The 24,537-nt window shown below is 44.3% G+C and overlaps 1 protein-coding gene across 3 annotated transcripts in view; it reads left to right on the forward strand.

Moving 5' to 3' along the window:
- The first annotated feature begins 8,742 nt into the window (after window positions 1–8,742).
- LOC130296878 (keratin, type I cytoskeletal 47 kDa-like) overlaps window positions 8,743–24,537 on the forward strand; it is a 47,470-nt gene continuing 31,675 nt past the window's right edge. Inside the window, exon 1 of one of the 3 annotated variants that reach the window (XM_056548890.1) lies at window positions 8,743–8,763. In XM_056548890.1, coding sequence (XP_056404865.1) covers window positions 8,758–8,763 — 6 coding nt within the window. In that variant the 5' untranslated portion in view covers window positions 8,743–8,757. Of the gene's footprint in view, window positions 8,764–15,324; window positions 15,499–24,537 lie in introns of those variants that run through there. The other 2 variants (XM_056548888.1, XM_056548883.1) reach the window with 2 other exon arrangements.

Below are 24,537 nucleotides of genomic sequence, written 5' to 3' on the forward strand. Positions count from 1 at the left end.
TCGGACCCCCCGCGATCTGAAACTTATCCCCTATCCTTAGGGGATAAAATTTTCAATCCCGTAGTTCTCCTTTAAGCCTAACCTACCTCCTTACCTGAGAGAGTTTTTTTTTTTTTTTTGTCTGAAGTCCCATGCAAGTCCATGGGACTTTTTGTACCTTATCCCACAATCTCCACGTGAGTGCGCTCTCAAGGTGAGTGCGCTAGTCAGGCTTGCAAGCCACACCCATCGCATAAAGCCACACCCCCTTTTTCCATTTTTTTAACCCTTTTTGTGTTGTGACCTACATGAAAATATGACTAATCAATAATACAGATAGAGACCCAACTCAGTGTCACAATCAAGTGTCACAATCAAGACACTATCACATGATCAACTTAATTGAAACTACATAATGAAAACAACATGATTAGAAACCCCCCCCTAAAAGCATATACACATTAGACATATTAAAACCATGATGGTGGGGAAACATTCAATAATACAAAGTGTAAGTCAGCAATCATCATAATACAATTGACACAGTATAAATACACTAACTATTGCTGACGGAGAAACATCAATAATACATAAAAGGGACCTGTGCATTAATAGCTATGTCTGGAATCAATAAATAATATATAAGGGTATAGTTCCCAAAAATGACAATCTGATCCTAGTACTGTGCACATAAAGGTGCTATAGACAATAGATACAATAGGTATTAGTGTTAGACATAACTTTTTGGGGCTAAACAAAGACAGGCAGACAGTCTGTTGTTTCACTGAACACAGCAACAGGAGCAGGAACTCTCTTATTACTTATGAGGCATAGACAAAACATGAACTCACAAACGTAACACTGCCATCTAGTGGTCATACAATGTAGTAGGCACACAGCAATGACATACAGTGGTTGTTGCTCATAAAATGCAAACCTTGTATGCTAACACCCCCGCTCAACAACTACTATCTTTGTCAATCCCATTTCTGATCTAAGATCCACAAATCTGTTTCTAGCTTGTGGCTTTGTCAATGCATCAGCAATCATTGTTTCTGACTCACAATACACAAGTACAATCACTTTCTGATCAACTAAGTCATGAATGTAATGATGTCTGACATCGATGTGCTTGGTTCTTCCATTAATCTTCTCACTCATTGCAAGCTTAATGCAAGCCTGATTGTCCTCAAATAAGACGGTAGGTTCTGATGTTGCTTCTCCAAGATCCTTGAGTAATTGCTGTAACCACACAACTTCTTGACTGGCATAAGCTGCAGATATGTATTCAGCTTCTGTAGAGGACAATGCCACTGACATCTGTTTCCTGCTGGACCATGATATAGGACTGTCTTCCAAGTAACCACTTGTGGATTTGCGTGTGCTGTGATCACCTGCCCAATCGGAGTCCACATATCCCACGAGGTTTAAATCACCACTTGCTGACAGTTTCAAATTTAAGTCTTTTGTCTGTTTCAGATATCTCATAACTCTTTTGATCGCATTCCAGTCTCTTTGACGTGGTTTATCAACTCGCCTGCAAAGAAGACACATGCTGGCTATAATGTCTGGACGTGGAGTGGTTGCAATGTGGAGAAGATCATCTTCTCCTTCTAGCTTTGGATAGGCTGTCTCCATAGGTGTGATTGCTCCTTTCGCCTCTGTCATGTTGAATTTCTGAAGAATAGATTTATTTTTTGCCCTCTGATTCAACAGGAAAATTCCATCTTTCTCACGCTGGATGTCAATTCCAAGATAATATGTCACTTCACCTAGGTCTTTAGTTTCAAAGTGCTTGTTGAGTACTCCTGTTAACTTTGCAATTTCATTGATGTTTTTGTGAGCAATGATCAGGTCATCTACATAAATTAGCAGACACATCCACTCACCGTCTACTTGTTTAGCATATAGGCACGGAACAGCTTTGCTTCTTGTAAATCCTTCATTTAGTAGAACTTGATTCATCTTCAAGTTCCCTGCTCGAGCTGATTGTTTAAGGCCATAAAGAGATTTATTCAACTTGCAAACAAGATGCTCCCAGAATACCAACAATGTGATTCTTACCACCTGTCTGCCCAGCCTAGCTGGGTGACACCCTACTTAATAAAATTGGACCGCGACAATGGAAACAAATAAAAACAGTGGGGGGGGGGGGGGTGCGGGGGTTCTTCACTCTTGACACGCTGACTTCTGACTGGAATAGATCCCGGACACCTGTATTTATAAATAAGAAGAGGTTCCCACCGTTGTCCAGCGCCAAATCCTGGACCAGCTGAACATCTGGCCAGGAAAACATCTGCCCAGATACAAGTTGAGGGACCAATCAAATCCAACCACCTATCACTATTACAAATATATAAGCATATACATATCTTTTTTTTTTTTTTTTAACCCTCGCTACTCCCAACTGCTCCCAGGGATGGAGGCGCCTCCCATGTGGCCCTACACTGAAGGCTCCGGGCCCCTGGCATGGGAGGGCTAACCTCCATACCCCAGGAGCCAATGAACATATAATAATTAAACTCGAATGTTAATACTAAGGAATAAAGACACAAACACACCATTTTGGATAAATCAGGCCGCGGTCCTCATTTATTAAGGAAACCAATAACATAACAGACATAATAAACGGTACTAATAAATATTAAAACCCGAATACCAACAATGTGATTCTCACCACCTGTCCGCCCAGCCTAGCTGGGTGACACCCAAACAACATGGATAGCCTCCTATCCATGTTCCACCAAAACAGCAGCCTTTTCAATTAGAGTCTGTAGACCCGCATTAAAAATGTCATTTCCCACATCAGACAGATGTGTGAAGTCATCATGATACAGACCAAGGATGAAACCTTCTAGATCCACGTGTCTAAAAGAAACCCCACCTACCCGAACCATAAAACGGGCCATGCCTCTGTTGACCCTCTTTCGAATGCGCTCCAAGAAACTAAGCTCCTTGGATGCCCAACGTAAACGAGGAACAATTTCCGAAAAGCACAGCGTGCAAGAAGGCCAAACCAACTGGAGTTCCAGGAACAGCGCCTTCAATTCAGAAAACAGCACTGCTGTGTTTACTTTACCTATATCATTACCCCCCGCATGTATTACTATGATATCAGGGTAAGGCCAACTAGCCGAGCGCTTGAGAATGATGTCCCATATATGGCAGAGCTGTAAACCACTTACTCCGCACCAGAAGATGTTGAAACTTTCCTCCTGAAAACCCAAGTTCAGAGTATACACCTGCGAAGCTGCTCTATTGGCCGCCCAACGGATAAAGGAATGGCCTATAATCCATACCACCTTTGCAGATGAACCTAAAATTAAATCAAAACCAAATTAGGGCGAACATAACTCTTATATCTGTCAGAAGACCACCTACCAATAGCTTTAATAGCCTGCGGATCTAAACCCCATAAAGAGGCCTCAGTAGCTGCCCCTATTCTAAATGAATGAGAACTGAATCGGAAATTGCCCAAACCCAATGAACAAAAACATTTCTTTAAAACACCATTAAATTGACTCTTTGTCAATGGAGAACCATCCAAATGAACGAGAAAACTCTCAAAACCCAAGGGGTGTAAATAAAGGAAATTAGAAATGGTTCTCCATGGACAAAAGGCGATACCATCAACCTTGTTCAATTGTATGAAACAACCTTTACCAAAACTGTCAGTTTTTGAACGAGAAACATAAATAGAGACATGACACTCATACAACAAAACATCGGCACACAATAACGGGGACAAGCTAGCTCGGTTGGGAGCCACCAACTCACTAATCCTAAAAGCCCCAAAAAATGCAATAACAAAAGCCGTAGAAAACAAATGAGCTTCATAATTGGAAAAACAAACCTGAAAACAAGCAGCACACAGCTGCTACAACAGGCAGTAGTTAATAGGGCGATGAACATCCTTCCTATACTTAGCAAATTTCAGACCCTTCAAAACTTGTTTGACCTGGAAAAATGACAAAACATGCCTAGCCCCAAAACACTTCTGAAAAAAGGATATACCTGACAACTGCTTATGTAAGTAACTATGAGACACATCCCTAGATAACAAGCTTGACACAAAAACCATAGCTAAATCCCCATCCGAAGTCAAATAATCATGACCATGGTCGACACAAAACTGCAACCAAAAATTCCAAGACCGATTATAGTCCGACCATGTCTTAGGAGCAATCGATTGACGAAGGTAATGATCGGCTAGTCCCAAACCAAGTCCCAAAGATGGTCCGGACAAGCTACTCCTTCTGGATCTGCATCCGGAACCAACTCCCGGAACCTGGAAAACTGAGAGCGAGACAAGGCATCAGCTATCACGTTGGACACTCCCTTAACATACTTAGCCTTCAACCATATGTTTAATTTTAAACAGATAAAAACCAAGTGTCTAAGTACTTTAATAACTGGGTCAGAAGCAGAAGACAAACAGTTGACTGTGAAGACTACACTTTTGTTATCAGAATGAACTATAATCCTATGATCCTTAAAATGTTGACCCCCAAATAACCAGAGAAACTAAAACAGGAAACAACTACAACAACACTATGTTACTAACCAAACCCGCCCTAACCCAAGAATCATGCCAAGGCTCAGCACACCAATGACAGAGAAAAATGCCCCAAAGCCCAATGAGCCGGCCGCATCGGTAAAGACCCCAAGAGCTCCCAGTTCAACAAAATCATGTTGCCAGACAGAAACACCATTAAAAACTTGTAAAAATTCCGCCCACAACAATAAGTCCTCTCTCAGACTCTTAGACAAGTGAATATGCGCTCTGGGTGATTTAAGATCCCTAGTAGCTAAAAACATCCTTCTACAAAAAACCCTGCCCATAGGTACCACTTTCGAAGCAAACACCAATAAGCCGAGTAGACTCTGTAGGGCCCTAAGCGTTGTCTTCTTCCTACACAACATAACGTTAATCAATTGTAACATTTTTTGAATTTTTTCAAGTGGTAAGCAAAAAATCATATCAACCGTGTCAATTACAATACCTAAAAATTCTAACCTAGTACACGGAAGAACAGTTTTCTCTTCTGCCAGAGGTATACCAAAATATTGGGAAATGCGCACAAAACAAGAAAAAATATCTAAACACTCATTAGTGCCCTGCCTACCAAAAAACAAAAAATCGTAAAAGTAATGCAAAAGTCCCCCTCCCTGGAAAGAGGAACTAACCACCCATTCCAAAAATGTAGAAAAACTTTCAAAGTAAAAACAAGACAAAGAAAAGCCCATAGGCAGCGCTTTATCAAAATAAAAATAACCATTCAACTGAAAACCCAAAGAATGAAACCCCTTAGGACAAACCGGCAGGAGCTGAAAAGCTGACTTAAAATCAGCCTTGGCGAGCAAAGTACCCCGCCCAAATTGGCGCAACAAAACTAATGCAGAGTCAAAAGACGCATATTCAAGCGAACTAGCCCCAGGATCAACCGAGTCATTAAGGGAACCATGAATAGGATAAGAAAGATGATGAATTAGTCTAAAAGAATTGGGTTCCTTCTTAGGGACCAGGCCCAAAGGGGATAACCTAGAATTTGGAAAAGGCGGGGACAAAAATGGCCCCTCCACTCTCCCTTCCCTAATCTCCTTGTCGATTTTTTCCTGAACCACCGAAGAATTTAAATGAACTGAACGTAAATTATCCACCCAGCAGCAGCCCTGACCAGCGAACTCCGGCACTTCGAAACCCAAAGTAAAACCATTCAATAATAATTCAGCTTTCGATCTGTCTGGGTAGAGATCTAGACAAGGACGCATGTTTTGAATCCTCACTGGCGTCCAGGCTTTTTGAAATTGAATCTCTGACCGAGGGCTGCTGCTGGGAGGACAATGAATTCTTCTTGAAACATCTAGACAGTGAATGGGTACCCCCGCAATGGAAGCACTCATGCCTGTATTTGCAGTTGGACTGCCATTTGCATTGGGATTCGTTGTAAGCAAAACACACTCCCTTCCGAAAGGAAGGAGGCGTGCTGCCCGGCAACTGTCTACTTCTCTGTGGAATCATTAGATTAATCCATAACCCAACATCCTTTTGTCCCCATTTAACAGACGGGTGTACTGACAACTTCTGTCTAAACATTTCATCATAGATGTGCCAGGCCGAACCACCAAAATTACGATACACTTCTAAAATAATATCCAAGTGTTGGAACAGCAAAGCACATCTATGCGGAAACTTCTCGCCCATGACTGCTGAAAAAATGCAAAATGCTTGCAACCAATTATTAAAAGTTTTCATTGCTGCCACCTTCCGTTTATCCTCCTCTTTCTCCACTTTATCCTTAACCGGCTCTTTGAAAGATGGGAGCAACGAAAACATATCAACAAATTCACCTTTCCAAATTTTCTCTTTAACAGACATGGCTAAATGGTAACCTAAAGGTGATACTTCACAAGTGATAGCCTCTTTCAAACAGACTTCGGGGACAGACTGGGACATCACAGGAATGTTAGAGATAGCGGGCGTGACTGATGTATTGTCCTGCTCAGAAACAGAAGGGTTAGTAATCGTAAAAATCACATTAGAATTAGTAACCACAAAACTCGGATTAGTAGTAGGAACCACAGTGTTAAGAACACCAACCACAGATGGATTAGATAAATGAGAGGTAACATTGGTCATCACATTAGAATCCCCCCCACTAGATGTGGGTGGATTAACCCATGCTGCAGCACAGGACTGCCCAGCATTAACCCTTCGTGCCCCGGTATTGCTAGCCGGAATGGCAGCCAGCATATTAAAGAATGCCGCCACTCCAGACAGCAATTGACTACCTAGCAATACATTTAAAAACTCATTCCCAACCTGAGAATTGGAAACAGAATTACTACACTCACCCATGGCCGGCTCAGAGGAGGCATCACCCACTGGGACTACCGGAGGTACAGGCCTGGGATGCGTAGGTGGGGAAAATGCTACTAACTCCCTGCTTGCCCCCAAAGGGGTGATAGACCTCCGCAAGGCTGAAAACCCTGAACTAGCATTCCGGGCCGGGGGGATGGGAGCTGATGGAGCCGCCAGAGGACATTTTGCAACCACCGGGTGCTGCTGGGACCCTAAAGTATGGGGACCTGCAGCATACAAAGAGGACACATGGGGTGAGTGACTAACAATCCTGTCAGCAGCGGGACAAAACAAAGCAGAAGTCACATTACCCCGTCCATCTAGCTGACGCCGTCTTTCATGCTGACCTCTCCCAGCTGCACCACCGGCACCAGCCCCCGTTGGGGCAAAGCGCCTTTACTGTCGGTCTGCTTGCCTCTGCGACCGGTGCTCCCCCACCGGGGCCGTCGGAACAGGCCTCCGGTCACTTCCAGCCGCTGGCGCCATCTCTGCGTCATCCGCCGGTGCCAGCGCGACTTCCGCTTCCGGCTCCACGGACTCCTCCACCGCTCCCAGGAGTGCCGCACTGCTGCCTTCTCCGCTGCTGCCGCCCCCGGTAAGCGACAGGCTCAAACATTTCTGGAGCCAATCTTCGCCACCGGCTGCCTCCGCTCTCCTCAGCAGTCGCTCATATAGCTCTTTTACAACGGCTGCCCCCAGAGCGGCAGCACCGGAACCGGAGGGAATGACATCAGCCGAATCCATCTTCTTCACAGGCCGTGGACGGGTTCTTCACTCTTGACATGCCGACTTCTGACTGGAATAGATCCCGGACACCTGTATTTATAAATAAGAAGAGGTTCCCGCCGTTGTCCAGCGCCCAATCCAGGACCAGCTGAACATCTGGCCAGGAAAACATCTGCCCAGATACAAGGTAAGGGACCATCAAATCCAACCACCTATCACTATTACAAATATATAAGCATATACATATCTTTTATTTTTTATTTTTTTATTTTTTTTAACCCTCGCTACTCCCAACTGCTCCCAGGGATGAAGGCGCCTCCCATGTGGCCCTACACTGAGGGCTCCAGGCCCCTGGCATGAACCTGGGTCAGTTTGAACAGCTCTGCGAGCTACGTAAGATAAACGTTCAGCTGGAACACCTTTATTGATTCTGGTTGATTTTCGGACTGAAGGTATTTCTGGTTCAATTTCAGGTTTTGATTCTTCTGCAGTAATTTCTATTTCTGTATTACTTTCCTTATTTTCTTGAGTGACTGATGTTGATTCTTTCTCAGTTTGAATAGTTTGTTGTTTAAACTTTGAGCACACAGAAGTTTCATCAATAATCACACTTCTGCTGACTGATACCTTGTTCGTGTCTTGATGTAAAATCCTGTATCCTTTTTGAGATTCACTGTACCCCACAAGTACACCATCTTTTGCACATGCATCCCATTTTGTACGTTTTTCTTTTGGAATGTGTACATAGGCTTTGCCTCCAAAAAATTCTGATGTGTCTTAAATCTGGTTTCCTTTTGTTCCACAGTTCATATGGAGTTTTTGTTGTTGCTTTTCCCGGCAAACGATTTTGAAGATAACATGCAGTTGTGATAGCTTCTCCCCAGTATGTAGTTGGCAAATCAGCATCAAATAGCAAGCTCCTCCCACTTTCACACAGCGTGCGCTTCATTCTCTCTGCAACTCCATTTTGCTCTGGGTTATATGGAACTGTTGTCTGGAACATAATTCCGTGCTTCCTGAGAAAGGCTTGTGTTTTACCACATGTATATTCTGAGCCATTATCTGTTCGTAGTACTCTGGGCATTCCACCAAAAATATTATTCACTTGAGCGAGATACTCTTCTAATTTCTCTGGCACTTCATCCTTATTGTGAAGTAGAAATACTGTGGTATATCTGGAGTAATCATCAATGAAGGTCAGGAAGTACTTTTTCTTTCCTGGAGTCATAGGGGGAGATTTATCAAAACCTGTGCAGAGGAAGAGTGGTGCAGTTGCCCATAGCAACCAATCAGATTGCTTCTTTCATTTTCCACAGGCCTCTAAAGAGGCCTGTGGAAAATGAAAGAAGCAATCTGATTGGTTGCTATGGGCAACTGCACCAATCTTCCTCTGCACAGGTTTTGATAAATCTCCCCCATAGTTTTCATTGGACCACAAAGATCTGTATGTATTAAAGGGGTACTCCGGTGAAAACTTGTTTTCTTTTAAATCAACTGGTGGCAGAAAGTTAAACATATTTGTAAATTACTTCTATTAAAAAATCTTAATCCTTCCAGTACTTATTAGCTGCTGAATGCTACAGAGGAAATTCCTTTCTTTTTGGAACACTGATGACATCACGAGCACAGTGCTCTCTGCTGACATCTCTGTCCATTTTAGCAACCATGCATAGCAGATGCATAGCAGATGTATGCTAAGGGCAGCAAGGTGGCTCAGTGGTTAGCAGTGCTGGGGTCTTTGGTTCAAATCCCACTAAGGGCAACAATAAATAAAGTGTTATTATTATTATTATTATTATAATGTCAGCAGAGAGAATTGTGCTCGTGATGTCATCAGAGAGCATTCCAAAAAGAAAAGAATTTCCTCTGTAGTATTCAGCAGCTAATAAGTACAGGAAGGATTAAGATTTTTTAATAGAAGTAATTTACAAATATGTTTAACTTTCTGCCACCAGTTGATTTAAAAGAAAAAAGGTTTTCACCGGAGTACCCCTTTAAGTCCAGAGGTTTTGGAGCTTTGCTGTTGGTCTGCTTGGGAAAAGGTGTCCTTGCCATTTTTCCTTTAATACAGCTGGTACAAATCATTATGGGGGAGATTTATCAAAACCTGTGCAGAGGAAAACTTGCCCAGTTGCCCATAGCAACCAATCAGATCGCTTCTTTCATTTTTCACAGGCCTTCATAAAAATGAAAGTAGCGAGCTGATTGGTTGCTATGGGCAACTGGGCAAGTTTTCCTCTGCACAGGTTTTGATAAATCTTCCACTATGTGATCACATGGATTAATCTTAAGGGGTAGTCCAGTGGTGAAAAACTTATCCCCTATCCTAAGGATAGGGGATAAGTTTGAGATCGCGGGGGGGTCCGACCGCTGGGGCCCCCTGCGATCTCTCTGTACGGGGGCCAGGCTCTCGGCCCAGATAGCGGGTGTCGACCCCTGCACGAGGTGGCGGCCGACACGCCCCCTCAATACATCTCAATGGCAGAGCCGGAGATTGCCGAAGGCAGCGCTTCGGCTCTGCCATAGAGTTGTATTGAGGGGGCGTGTCGGCCGCCGCCTCGTGCGGAGGTCGACACGCCCCCTTCCCGCGGGCTGTCGGGGCTCCGTACAGGAGATCGCAGGGGGCCCCAGGATAGGGGATAAGTTGCTCACCACTGGACTATTCCTTTAATACCACTTGTATAGTTATTCTCAACTATTTTCTTCATTGTATCAGAATTTCTGTGCCCCAATCGTCTGTGCCAAGTGTGGATGCAGTTGGAATGTTTATCTTCTTTGACTATTTTAACCATTTCACTGCAGTTCAGCTGATCTAGTTCATCTATGATTTTAGCCTTTGCAAGCAAGCAGTCCCCTTTTGTTATGATACAACTGTCATCCTGAAATGTGACTACATTGCCCTGGTTAGTGAGTTTCTTTACTGACAAAAGGTTGCTTTCAAGATCTGGCACATACAGAACATTCCTCATATGGATCTTTTTAGTGATATCTGGAGAGATAGGACAGTATAGAAAGCCATCTCCTCTTCCCACTGATTTCAGGAATTGTCCATTAGCTGTAGTTATCCCTTCTGTTTTGCTTTCATCAAGCTGAGTGAAGAAACTTCGGTCATTTGTCATGTGACTTGTAGCACCCGAGTCCACACTCCATGCTTGCACAGAGGGTAACACCATTTTTGGATCCGAATGCATGCTCCTTTGTTTCTATGACATTCTTAGCTTGTTGCGATGCGCTTTGTTTTTGCTTTCTAGCTTTCCAGATTCTACAATCTGCTTTTAGGTGTCCTGGTTTCTTGCACACAAAGCATTCCCGCTTTTCTAGCTGCACGTTACTGTGTTTATTTTTGTATTTCGTCTTTAACCCCTTAAGGACACATGACGTACTGGAACGTCATGTGTCCACTCCCGATCTATAACGCGGGGCCATGGCGGTTCGGGCCCGGCCTCTAACAACGGCCGGGACCCGTGGCTAATAGCGCGCGGCATTGATCGCTGTGCCGCGCGCTATTAACCCTTTAGACGCGGCGTTCAAAGTTGAACGCCGCGTCTAAAGTGAAACCGAAAGCATGCCGGCTAGCTCAGTGGGCTGTTCGGGATAGCCGCGGTGAAATCGCGGCATCCCGAACAGCTGACAGGACAGCGGGAGGGCCCCTACCTGCCTCCTCGCTGTCCGATCGCCGAATGACTGCTCAGTGCCTGAGATCCAGGCATGAGCAGTCATGCGGCAGAATCATCGATCACTGGTTTCTTATGAGAAACCAGTGATCAATGTAAAAGATCAGTGTGTGCAGTGTCATAGGTCCCTATGGGACCTATAACACTGCAAAAAAAAAGTGCAAAAAAAAAGTGAATAAACATCATTTAACCCCTTCCCTATTAAAAGTTTGAATCACCCCCCTTTTCCCATAAAAGAAAAAACACAGTGTAAATAAAAATAAACATAAATGGTATCGCCGCGTGCGGAAATGTCCGAATTATAAAAATATATTGTTAATTAAACCGCACGGTCAATGGCGTGCGCGCAAAAAAATTCCAAAGTCCAAAATAGTGCATTTTTGGTCACTTTTTATATCATGAAAAAATGAATAAAAAGCGATCAATAAGTCCTATCAATGCAAAAATGGTACCGTTAAAAACTTCAGATCACGGCGCAAAAAATGAGCCCTCATACCGCCCCATACACGGAAAAATAAAAAAGTTATAGGGGTCAGAAGATGACAATTTTAAACGTATTAATTTTCCTGCATGTAGTTATGATTTTTTCCAGAAGTCCGACAAAATCAAACCTATATAAGTAGGGTATCATTTTAATCGTATGGACCTACAGAATACATATCAGGTGTCATTTTTACCGAAAAATGTACTACGTAGAAACGGAAGCCCCCAAAAGTTACAAAACAGCGTTTTTTTTTAAATTTTGTCGCACAATGATTTTTTTTCCCGCTTCACCATAGATTTTTGGGCAAAATGACTGACGTCATTACAAAGTAGAATTGGTGGCGCAAAAAATAAGCCATCATATGGATTTTTAGGTGTAAATTTGAAAGAGTTATGATTTTTTAAAGGCAAGGAGCAAAAAACGAAAATGCAAAAATGGAAAAACCTCCGGTCCTTAAGGGGTTAAAGCCGTCTCTGAACACACACTCACATTACTCGTGCTTTCGGTTTTCCGCTTGTATTCACCCACAAGCTTTCCTTTAACATATTCCAGCTTCAGAACATCATCTGGACGTGCATCTAGTGCTGTGACAAGTGTCTCATAACATTCAGGAAGTCCACTTAAAGGGGTACTCCGGTGTAAGCCTTTTTTCTTTTAAATCAACTGGTGGCAGAAAGTTAAACATATTTGTAAATTACTTCTATTAAAAAAATCTTAATCCTTCCAGTACTTATTAGCTGCTGAATGCTACAGAGGAAATTCCTTACTTTTTGGAACACTGATGACATCACGAGCACAGTGCTCTCTGCTGACATCTCTGTCCATTTTAGCAACCGTGCATAGCAGATGCATAGCAGGTGAATGGTAAGGGCAGCATGGTGGCTCAGTGGTTAGCACTGCTGCCTTGCAGCACTAGGTACTTGGGTTCAAATCCCACTAAGGACAACAATAAATAAAGTGTTATTATTATTATAATAACGTCAGCAGAGAGCACTGTCGTGATGTCATCAGAGAGCATTCCAAAAAGAAAAGAATTTCCTCTGTAGTATTTAGCAGCTAATAAGTACAGGAAGGATTAAGATTTTTTAATAGAAGTAATTTACAAATATGTTTAACTTTTTGCCACCAGTTGATTTAAAAGAAAAAAGGTTTTCACCGGAGTACCCCTTTTATAATAGCGCTGCTACATGGAAATCTTTTATCTCTTCTCCAATCCCTCGCAGTCTCTCCACCATCTCTAAGGTCTGTCTTATATAGTCCTGCATGTTCTGGCCTTTCTGTAGCTTAGTCTGATAGAGCTTTCTGATTAAATACAGTTTATTGCTGAGATTAACTCTTTCATGTACTTTCTGTAACTCTTCCCACATGTCTTTAGCAGTCTGACGGTTACATATATGTATGATTTGATCATCATCTATGCACAGGGAGATTGTGCTCTGCGCTTTCTGATCTCTGATCCTCTGTGGGCTGTGCAGGTCTTGGTTCATTTATACATTTCCACGTATCTTCTCTTATAAGCAGCATTCTCATCTTGAATTTCCAAGATTGGTAGTTCTGATTTGTCAGATTTGCAATGGAGAACTTTGCTGAGGGGGTGGCAGCGGCCATTTCTGCTGTTTGTCTTTCTGTTGCTGTCTCCTGCACTCAATTGCTCTAGCTCACTGTATCTGGCTAAATCCAGGGGTAATCTGTATTATATCCTGGGCTTCTGTAATATGTCCTGGGCCCATAACCTGTTAGACATAACCTTTTGGGGCTAAACAAAGACAGGCAGACAGTCTGTTGTTTCACTGAACACAGCAACAGGAGCAGGAACTTTCTTATTACTTATGAGACAAAACATGAACTCACAAACGTAACACTGCCATCTAGTGGTCATACAATGTAGTAGGCACACAGCAATGACATACAGTGGTTGTTGCTCATAAAATACAAACCTTGTATGCTAACAATTAGACAAGATGCACAGGGCACATAAGTTATTAAACACAATAATACACCAGCACTGACGAGATGCTGTCTCCATGATGTTCCCCCACTTCACACTCCCACGCGTTTCGCCTAGCTTCCTCTAGTAGAAGTGAGGTGGAAGAAGTCCAGGGGGTATTTATATGAGGAATAATGCAGTTATAGCCAATCACATACCAAAATAAATATGACCAAATTACAATGTCGCTTGCAGTGTCATGCCGCCGTGTGTCCTGCCAAAGGAACCAGCCCATCCCCCATCATGCTCAACCGCAGGATGTGGCATCATCTGACAAGGGAGAGGCTGGCCCCGAACGGCGCGGACCCGATGCATTCTAGCACACAGTGTTATCCGGCTATGACAGATGAGGGAAAATACCCTCACCTGACAAAAGCTCCAGGGAAACAAATAAGAGAAGTGCGCTGCTGTATTGGGCTATATGAAAGCACCCTACTGTATAAGAAGAATAGACAGAAACAGATAAATATTTGTATCTCTAGAAAAAGAAATAAATAAAATTGTAACTGACGGGATGTGTGAAAGAATAAGTGGTAAAGTGTATGAGTGTGAGAATAAGAAAATGAAGTACTATATATATATGCACTAGTGAGAAGTGTACAGTACAGGATATGAGGACAGGATATGAGGACGGGATATGAGGACGGGATATGAGGACGGGATATGAGGACGGGATATGAGGACGGGATATGAGGACGGGATATGAGGACTGGATATGAGGACGGGATATGAGGACGGGATATGAGGACTGGATATGAGGACGGGAAATGAGGACGGGATATGAGGACGGGATATGAGGACGGGATATGAGGACGGGATAGGAGGACGGGATATGAGGACGGGATATGAGGACGGGATATGAGGACGGTATATGAGGACGGGATATGAGGACCGGGTATGAGGACGGGATATGAGGACGGTATATGAGGACGGGATATGAGGACCGGGTATGAGGACGGGATATGAGGACGGTATATGAGGACGGGATATGAGGACCGGGTATGAGGGCGGGATATGAGGATGGGATATGAGGACGGGATATGAGGACGGTATATGAGGACGGTATATGAGGACGGGATATGAGGACAGGATATGAAAAGGGCATATGAAGACGAAATATGAGGACAAGAGGTTCTTCCTACGTTGCTTCTTCTTTCTCTCAAGGATTAGGTAGGAACAAGTGGGCAACGTTGGGTAATCTGCTAGTAGGTTTCTAAAACACACACAGTTGTCCATTAGGTTCAGCTACCAATATCCTGTTGCCTGACTCTGGGACCTCTGGGGAATAAAAGTGGGGAACATATGTGTGGTATCCCGGTACCGTACATTGTACCGTACCTTTTGTGCTGAGTCCCCAAAGTCAGAGTTCCTGCGTACCGGTAGGATCCTCCTAGTGGGATAACCCCTGGTCACCTCTTCCTTCTTTAATTTTATGTGTTTGGTGTGTATAATTAGTATATAATTTTAATATATATATATATATATATATATATATATATATATGTATGTATAGTACTTCCAGGACCTTAGGTCGCATGACTACTAAGCCTACTGGTGCAGTTAGGCTTAAAGACCTTTCAGGTCACATGAGTGGGTCACATGATGTACCACGATGCTTTGTGAAGGGACTGACAGTTGGTCGAACCAATAAACTATGAGCCTGCCCCTTGCCATATAAGTGCGCTGTTACCCAATCATCTCCCGGGATATGACAGCGAGCAGAGCTCTGCGCAAGTCTAAAGACAAATCTAGGCCTGAAGCCTATTTCTTCAGCATCTTACTAACCGTGAGTCTACTAAACTCAATTCAGCTAAATCTACGTGACTACTGAACCTAAAACCAAACCCTAAATTCAGTGGAACAGTGTAAAGCAAGCCTCAGAGCTTATTCCCTACAAGGTCCCAACCAACTGTGAGGAACTTAAAGTCCGGTCCTCTGTAAAGACTGTGACTACTGTTAACCTGCATAAACGTTGCAGTAAAGTTATTTCCAGTTTACTAAACCTCCGGTTGTGGACAATCCTTTATTCCTCCCTATCGTTCCTGGGACGGGTGGCAGTAGGATATATATAATCAGAGAAAGAACCCGCAGCCTGGTGTCACGCCTATTAAGGGTTAATCCAACACCCTTTCATCACTGCACAGCTGCACCCTTTCTACCCTACACCCCACAAGCTCACCACACAGCTGACTCCCCAAAGGAAGCTTGCTTAGGACCAGGGTGTCATTTGACAGCTCGGGGTCCCCACTGTCTCTAGTCCAAATATGGCCCTAACTGGGCATTGGGGCCTCGAGCGACACCTCTTTTTTGCCACCCTGTACTTCAGATTTATGATGACTTGAACATGAATCCACTGAGGGGAAACCAAATTCACAGAGCAAATATAATTCTTTATATGAAATTGGGATCCAGCAAAGGGAAAGAATATTTCCAGCTCCCAGGCCTCTCCAAATAGAGACATGATGGAGGCTGCCGTCACAAGGGCGTTAGTCTGGCAGATGCAGGCTGGACATCACAATGCACTTGGGGGGTAGGGAACGTCCTGGGTGCAACACACCGGCTAATTTTCAGATTTTTGGGCACAGCGGAACAACGGGGGCACAGATTACAAAACGGTGAAGTCCATTGGAATCAGCATCACCCGTACTATAAACTTGTATCATCAGGTTAGTGCAGGTGATGCTGATAACAGATTCCCTTTAACCAGTGTGAGGCTGCCTTCACACTACGTTTGTAGGGTATGAGTGCCGGATCCAGTTGGGAGGAGCGAAAAACCGTCCGCTTCCGTATCCCGGCCGGATCCAGCCCGAACCCCACTCATTTCAATGAGCCGACCGGAGTCAAACGCTGACTCCAGTCGGCTCATTAAAGTCAATGGAGTTCGGCACCGATCCGACTGAGGTACTGGTGTGGACAGTTTTCCCCTCCCCCAGCCGGATCCGGCAGCCGTACAGTACAAACGTAGTGTGAAGGCAGCCTAACACTTTAGGGAATATGAGTTCACCTTTAGTGTATGGATTTCACAATAGAAGGTCCTTTTACCCTGGGATAAATCTGCACATATTGTGACAGTTCATATACACCCAAGGAGCTATACTGGACTGTTTCTCCCATTCACTTAAGCAGATGCCACAGCAGAAATAAAATATATAATGAAGAGACATGGAAAGAATGCTCAGTGTTTGCATAGTATTATGTTCATTACTAACATTAGTATATATATATTTTGAACTGGAAACTCTGAGTGTAGCTGGGCGTGGGTATAGAGATAAGCTGTCTCTAGAGCCTAAGGGCACCGACTGGCCCTCTTTCCAAATAAGAAGTCACCAGTTGCCATTGGGGCCCTGTTACAAAAATGGATTTGCATGTACAAAAACAATTTGAATTTAAAAAGGGGACCAGCTAGAGAGACATAGGTAAGGGAAGGGTACATGTCAGTAGATGTTATTTTACTGATGCTAATATGGGATTCACCTCAGCTCCCAAAACATCGCAGGGCGCTATCCATGCACAGTGAAACTTTTTCAGAAGATCACCTCTTTGAAAAGACCATTCTCATTGAAGACCACCTTTAAAAGAGGTTTCACTGTACTCTGGTACATATGGAAGTTATTTACTGCCCCCAGTGGTGATAAGGGGTACTGCAAAGGACTTATTACAAGTTTTCGGAAATCTGTGATGTCTTCATGAATAAATTGCATGCAAGATAAGATCTGTAACAAGATATATCTTGATGAATTGCCTTTATATTAGAGCCCCAAGGACATCTTAATGCTTTGCATGAAAGTCTACATACCACAATTACTCTTTAGCGACTAATGGTTTAGTAGAAATAGCCCAAGGCTATACACGTCTAGATGTGAAGACCCATGAAAATGAAAAGAATCTGACACTCCCTAATTCCAGTGTATATTAAAACACAACTTTTCACATGAATACAGGTAGAAAAGTGAATTATTACTTCCTGATCATATATTTTCGAGCGCTGGAAATAGCGTTCATAGGAGGATTGTCTTGATATAGATAGACTTAAAAAAGAAAAAAAATTCCTCTGGAACATACAGCAGCTGATAAGTATTGGAAGGATTAAGATTTTTTAATAGAAGTAATTTGCAAATCTGTATAACTTTCTGGCAACAGTTGATTTAACCCCTTAAGGACTCAGCCCATTTTGGCCTTAAGGACTCAGACAATTTCATTTTTACGTTTTCATTTTTTCCTCCTCGCCTTCTAAAAATCATAACTCTTTTATATTTTCATTCACAGACTAGTATGAGGGCTTGTTTTTTGCGCGACCAGTTGTCCTTTGTAATGACATCACTCATTATATCATAAAATGTATGGCGCAACCAAAAAACACTATTTTTGTGGGGAAATTAAAACGAAAAACGCAATTTTGCTAATTTTGGAAGGTTTTGTTTTCACGCCGTACAATTTCTGGTAAAAATGACATGTGTTCTTTATTCTGAGGGTCAATACGATTAAAATGATACCCATTATTATATACTTTTATATTATTGTTGCGCTTAAAAAAAATCACAAACTTTTTAACCAAATTAGTACGTTTATAATCCCTTTATTTTGATGACCTATAACTTTTTTATTTTTCCGTATAAGCGGCGGTATGGGGGCTCATTTTTTGCGCCATGATCTGTACTTTTTTTTGATACCACATTTGTATATAAAAAACTTTTAATACATTTTTTATAATTTTTTTTTTAATAAAATGTATTAAAAAAGTAGGAATTTTGGACTTTTTTAATTTTTTTTCGTTCACGCCGTTCACCGTACGGGATCATTAACATTTTATTTTAATAGTTCGGACATTTACGCACGCGGCGATACCAAATATGTCTATAAAAAATTTTTTTTACGCTTTTTGGGGGTAAAATAGGAAAAAACGGACGTTTTACTTTTTTATTGGGGGAGGGGATTTTTCACTTTTTTTTTACTTTTACTTTTACATTTTTTTACATTTTTTTTTACACTTGAATAGTCCCCATAGGGGACTATTCATAGCAATACCATGATTGCTAATACTGATCTGTTCTATGTATAGGACATAGAACAGATCAGTATTATCGGTCATCTCCTGCTCTGGTCTGCTCGATCACAGACCAGAGCAGGAGACGCCGGGAGCCGCACGGAGGAAGGTGAGGGGACCTCCGTGCGGCGTTATGAATGATCGGATCCCCGCAGCAGCGCTGCGGGCGATCCGATCGTTCATTTTAATCGCGAACTCCCGCAGATGCCGGGATCTGTATTGATCCCGGCACCTGAGGGGTTAATGGCGGACGCCCGCGAGATCGCGGGCGTCGGCCATTGCCGGCGGGTCCCTGGCTGCGATCAGCAGCCGGGATCAGCCGCGCATGACACGGGCATCGCTCCGATGCCCGCGGTTATGCTTAGGACGTAAATGTACGTCCTGGTGCGTTAAGTACCACCTCACCAGGACGTACATTTACGTCCTGCGTCCTTAAGGGGTTAAAAAAAAATGTTTTCCAGTGGAGATCCAAAAATGTTTTATATGTTGTAACTGATGAAAATTTAAGCCCTTTTGTAATATGGTTGTTTAAAACATTTTGAATATTTAATAAAGAAAATGGCTCCTGAAAATCCCATCCCCATACCTCCTGGGACAGTAACCAGTCCTGCAGCAGCTTACTCTTGTCCATGAGTCATGGACAAGTGATATCTCATGGACAAGGCTGCACGAGCAGACACATCAATCACCTCCCACCACCACAAGGGAGGGACATGCCCCCTCCCACCACACACCAATCACCTCCCACAACCACAAGGGAGGGACATGCCCCCTCCCACCACACACTAATCACCCTCCACCCCCACAAGGGAGGGACAAGCCCCCTCCCACCACACACCAATCACCTCCCACCACCACAAGGGAGGGACAAGCCCCCTTCTACCACCCACACACCAATCACCTCTCACCACCACAAGGGAGGGATATGCCCCCTTCCATTACACACCAATCACCTCGCACTACAAGAGGGGGGACTTCTCTTGAGAGCATTTCTAGTACTGTGAGCTAATGAAAAGAGGTATTTTTATAATAAAGGTAGGTGATAGAGCCTTAAAAATAAGATATACAGGTACTGGTACTGGTAACTGGTACTTAGGTAACGTATTTTTTTTTTATTTTTTTGTGAGATCTGACAGGTATGTTTTAAGGACTTTAGGCCCAAAAATCAAGCCAGCCCTTTTTAATCTCCGATGTTGGAAATTTTGGGCTATCCCAATTGTGATTGGTAGTGGTGGCGTGCTGGATCAGAGTCATGAGGTATCACAGTAAAGAAAAGGATCATGGATGGTATAAATTCATACAGACAATGAAGAACTCAGCAGTGGCTCCTGCCTGGTAGTGTGGTGAGCCACGGGGTGTGATGTGAGGTGTAAGGGGCAGATGGTGTTGCCCAGGGGTAGATGGTATTAACCCCCTTCGTGTTCGTGACGCCAGGGTGTTATTTGCCTATGTAAGCACCCGAAGGTAGTACCGCTAGTCCTAGGTTAGGCAGGGGCAAATAATAGCTCAAGGATAGGCTAAGGTTAACGGTAGCTTTTACTGAGGTAGACAGATGGTACAGTCTAAAAAGTTTGGCCAGGATCCCAGAGAGGTGACCAGTAACATGGGGGACCTTGCAGCTTACCTGAGAGACTATAGGTGCAGGCAGACAATTAACTCGACTTGACTGAAGATGAGGAAAGCAGATAAAGATGACTTCACTTACTGACTTGTGGCTGTAATTTAGGCTTGAGGCCTCCAGATGTGCTGGACACTGGCTCTGAGACGTCTGGACTGGACTTGACCTCAGCAGAAAGTGAAACACAAGAGAGAGATTGTAGTACCTCCCCCTCTTATAAAGAGGGGCTGAGCAAGGAGCCCATAGGCCAACTGCGGGTCACCTGGTCACCTGGTGTTCTTTGGGTAACAAACATATGTCTTAAACATGTGACAAACATGTGACGAACAATCATGTGACCCACTTCAAAGGTCCTTTGCACTTAATATACAACCAATTCACATTATGGGGGAACACTGCAGGTGAGCCCTGAGTACGTACAGGGACTCAACCTGACAGGACTGTAGGAACATTTCCCGTACTGGGACATCACAGTAGCATCTAGTATGGTGTTATACATAGGAAAGAGGAAAGTACCAGAGTTGGGCGAACCAAACCAGTAGTTTCAGTCAGGACATTGTGGAAAACCAGGATAGGAATAGGAAAAGGGCATTGGTGACATTTCAGCATTGAACGAGGAAGTAGGAACACTTAGATGGCATCAGGGTAGCCCGGAATACTTTGCAGCTAGATAACATGACCTCAGGTTAGCCAATCATTGCTTGCATACAGCTTCCAGACCCATTAAGAGACGGTATAGGGCTGAGTCTAAAGGCAGAATAAAAGCCTATGCACAGAGTTGCATCCGCTATCTTATAGCTGGGAGCTGACCAAAGAGCTCATTGTGCACACTACAGAGAAACGCTGTGCATCATGTGCAATCCGACAGAAAACAAAGCATTCTAGCATCTGAATTGTGCTATGGGCTGTGTATGCCTTCCCAGTTTAGGGTCAGACTTCAGACGAAGATCTAAGAAGGTTAGTCAGTCAGTGTGTGCGCACCACAAAGACCAGCTCCACAACAATTCCTATGCAACCCAACATAAAAGAAAGCATTATCGCATCGAAATCGTGATGTGGGATGCATCTGCCTTTCCAGTTTTGGGTCAGAATTGAGATGAAGGTCTGTGAGGGTCAGACAGTGTGTATATACTACAAAGACCACCACTACTGCACTAGTACCTGTACAATACAACAGAAAGCACTTTTGTGGCCCGAATTTACCTTCTCTCTCAGTGAAGGGTCAGAAGCATAAATGTGTCATGTTCAGTATTAGAGATGAGCAAATTTGTTGAAAAATTTGATACGGCTGATTCGCTGCATTTTCCGAAAAAATTGGAATCGCTATTAAAAAAAGTCTAATTCCTGGCTAAAGAGAGCCTCAACAGGGGTGTAGAACACTTTGCCTTGCCATAGCACGTATAGAGAGTGTGCTGGGGTAGTCAAATAATACTTTCAGTATGACATGCAGATTACAGGCGTCACTACTAGAATCACTGCTGCAGAGCGGCACAATTACAGTGGCAGCAGAGTTGGGAGACCATATGGCTTCACAAGTGAAGAGCTTAAAGAGATTTTTGAGATGTCAGTTGAAGAGGTTAAAGAGATTAACGGGTTTAATGTATCTCCAGCGGTATGACATCATATGACGGAACAATGACACAGACTGGAGGTGGCGGCAGCCTGTGTAGGCTGCAGACCAGAACAATAACAGAGCCTGGAGGTGGCAGCAGCATGATGAGACCATACAGCGGCACAATGACAGAGCCTGGAGGTGGCGGAAGCATGAGAAGACCAAATAGCGGCAGAATGACACAGCCTGGAGGTGGCGGCAGCATGAGGAGACCAAATGGCGGCAGAATGACACAGCCTGGAGGTGGCAGCAGCATGAGGAGACCAAATGGCGGCAGAATGACACAGCCTGGAGGTGGCGGCAGCATGAGGAGAGCAAATTGTGGCAGAATGGCACAGCCTGGAGGTGGCATCACCATGAGGAGACCATATGGTGGCAGAATGACACATTCTGGAGGTGGCGGCAGCATGAGGAGACCATATAGTGACAGAATGACACAGTCTGGAGGTGGCATCAGCATGAGGAGACCATATAGTGGCAGAATGACACAGCCTGGAGATGGCATCAGCATGAAGAGACCATATGGTGGCAGAATGACACAGCCTGGAGGTGGTGGCAGCATGAGGAGATCATATAGTGGCAGAATGGCACAGCCGGGAGATGGCAGCAGCAGCATCAGGAGTCCTGAAAGTGACCCGGTGACAGAGTGGGTTGGTGGGTAGCCATACCAGTACCCGGAGACGAAGGTGGGTGAAATAAGGAGCACTTAGCACCAGATGTGTTGCATCCGGTGGGTGGCAGAATCAGAATAGTAGCTGAGGCAGGTATGCAGAAGAAAACGGTCTCTTTTGTAAAAATGTTAGTGTGCACAAGTAAGTATTAAGGATATGCATTAGCTAAAACTTTTCATAATATTCTTAGGATAAAATATATGGACCCCAATTTTTTTTTTTTTTTTAATCACACAAAAGGAAAGGTGTGCAAAGAACACCATGTGAACCTACACCACCAAGTATTGATGTGATGCAAAGTCCTCTAAAAGGTGGAAGGGAACAACGTATGGTCCATTGTAACAGGTGGGGGTAAAAACTGACCTTGTAAGGCCATACTGTTGCCCTATTACCGTATATGCGTATAAGACGACTGGGCGTATAAGACGACCCCCAACTTTTACAGTTAAAATATAGAGTTTGGGATATACTTGCCGTATAAGACTACCCCTCCTACCGCTATGTACAGTACCTTATAGTTCCCCCACATTAGGTCGGCAGCATGTTCCCCCACATTAGGTCGGCAGCATGTTCCCCAGCTCCCCCCCATTAGGTCGGCAGCTCCCCCACATTAGGTCGGCAGCTCCCCCCCCCCCCACATTAGGTCGGCAGCTCCCCCCCCCCCACAATAGTAGGCAACTCCCCCCACAGACATACAACTTCCAGCCATATAGAGTGTATGGCTGGAGGCTGTATGTCTGTGTACTGCCCCCCACAGTGTTCCGGTCACCGCTCCTCTGGACCATAGCAGCAGTCCCGGGACCAGAGGAGCGGTGATTGGAACACTGTAGATGATGCGCCGCCGGTCACTCACCAGGCCCCGGCCGCGCTCGTCCTCCTCCGGTCCTCCTGCGCCTCTATGGTTATACGCACGGGACGTCACTGACGTCCCGTGCGTACAACCATAGAGCGGTGGAGAAGCGCAGAAGGACCGGAGGAAGACCGCAGGAGGACCCGAGGAGGACGCGCGGCGGGCGGGGAATGGTAAGTGACCTGCGGACATCCTTATGTCCCGAAAAGATTTTTCGGGACACGGGGATGTCCGGCATAGGAATACCTATGATTATCGTGCCGGCTCCTGTGTGCGGCTGCAGGCGGGGGCCGGCCAGAGCATGTAAAAACTAATTCATGAATACTAAACACCAGGGTGCCTCCAGCTGTTGTGAAACTACAACTACCAGCATGCCTGGACAGCCTTTGCCGGTCCGGGCATGCTGGGAGTTGTAGTTTCACAACAGCTGGAGGCACCCTGTTTTTTAAGTATACAGTTATTAGTTTGTACATGCTCTGGCCGGCCCCCGCCTGCAGCCGCACACAGGAGCCGGCACGATAATCATAAGCATTCCTATGCCGGACCCCTATACCCGGCGTGTAAGACGACCCCCGACTTTTCAAAAGAAAATTCGGGGTTAAAAAGTCGTCTTATACGCCAGGATATACGGTAGTTCCCTTTTTGCCAAATGTTACTCACCCTAAAAAGGGCGGCCCCACACAGCAACCTCTCCCTATTTCCACCTAAAACCCTGCAATTTCCAAGGGTTTGTAGGTGGCAATAGGGAGAGGTTAGTGTGTGGGGTTGCCCTTTTTAGGGTGAATAACACTTGCCTTTAAAAGGTGACGTATGATCTATTGTAAAAGGTGGGGGTAAAAAGTGACCCTGTAAGGCCCTACTCTTACCCTATTAATTCCCTTCTTGACAAGTGTTACTCACTCTAAAAAGGGCAGCTCAAACAGGAACCTCACCCTATTTCTACCTAAAAACCTTGGGAAATAGCAGGGTTTTTAGGTGGAAATAGGGTGAGGTTCCTGTGTGGGGCCGCCCTTTTTAGGGCAAGTAACAC

The sequence above is a fragment of the Hyla sarda genome, chromosome 12 (genome assembly GCF_029499605.1).
Source record: "Hyla sarda isolate aHylSar1 chromosome 12, aHylSar1.hap1, whole genome shotgun sequence".
In the NCBI taxonomy this organism is placed as follows: domain Eukaryota; kingdom Metazoa; phylum Chordata; class Amphibia; order Anura; family Hylidae; genus Hyla; species Hyla sarda.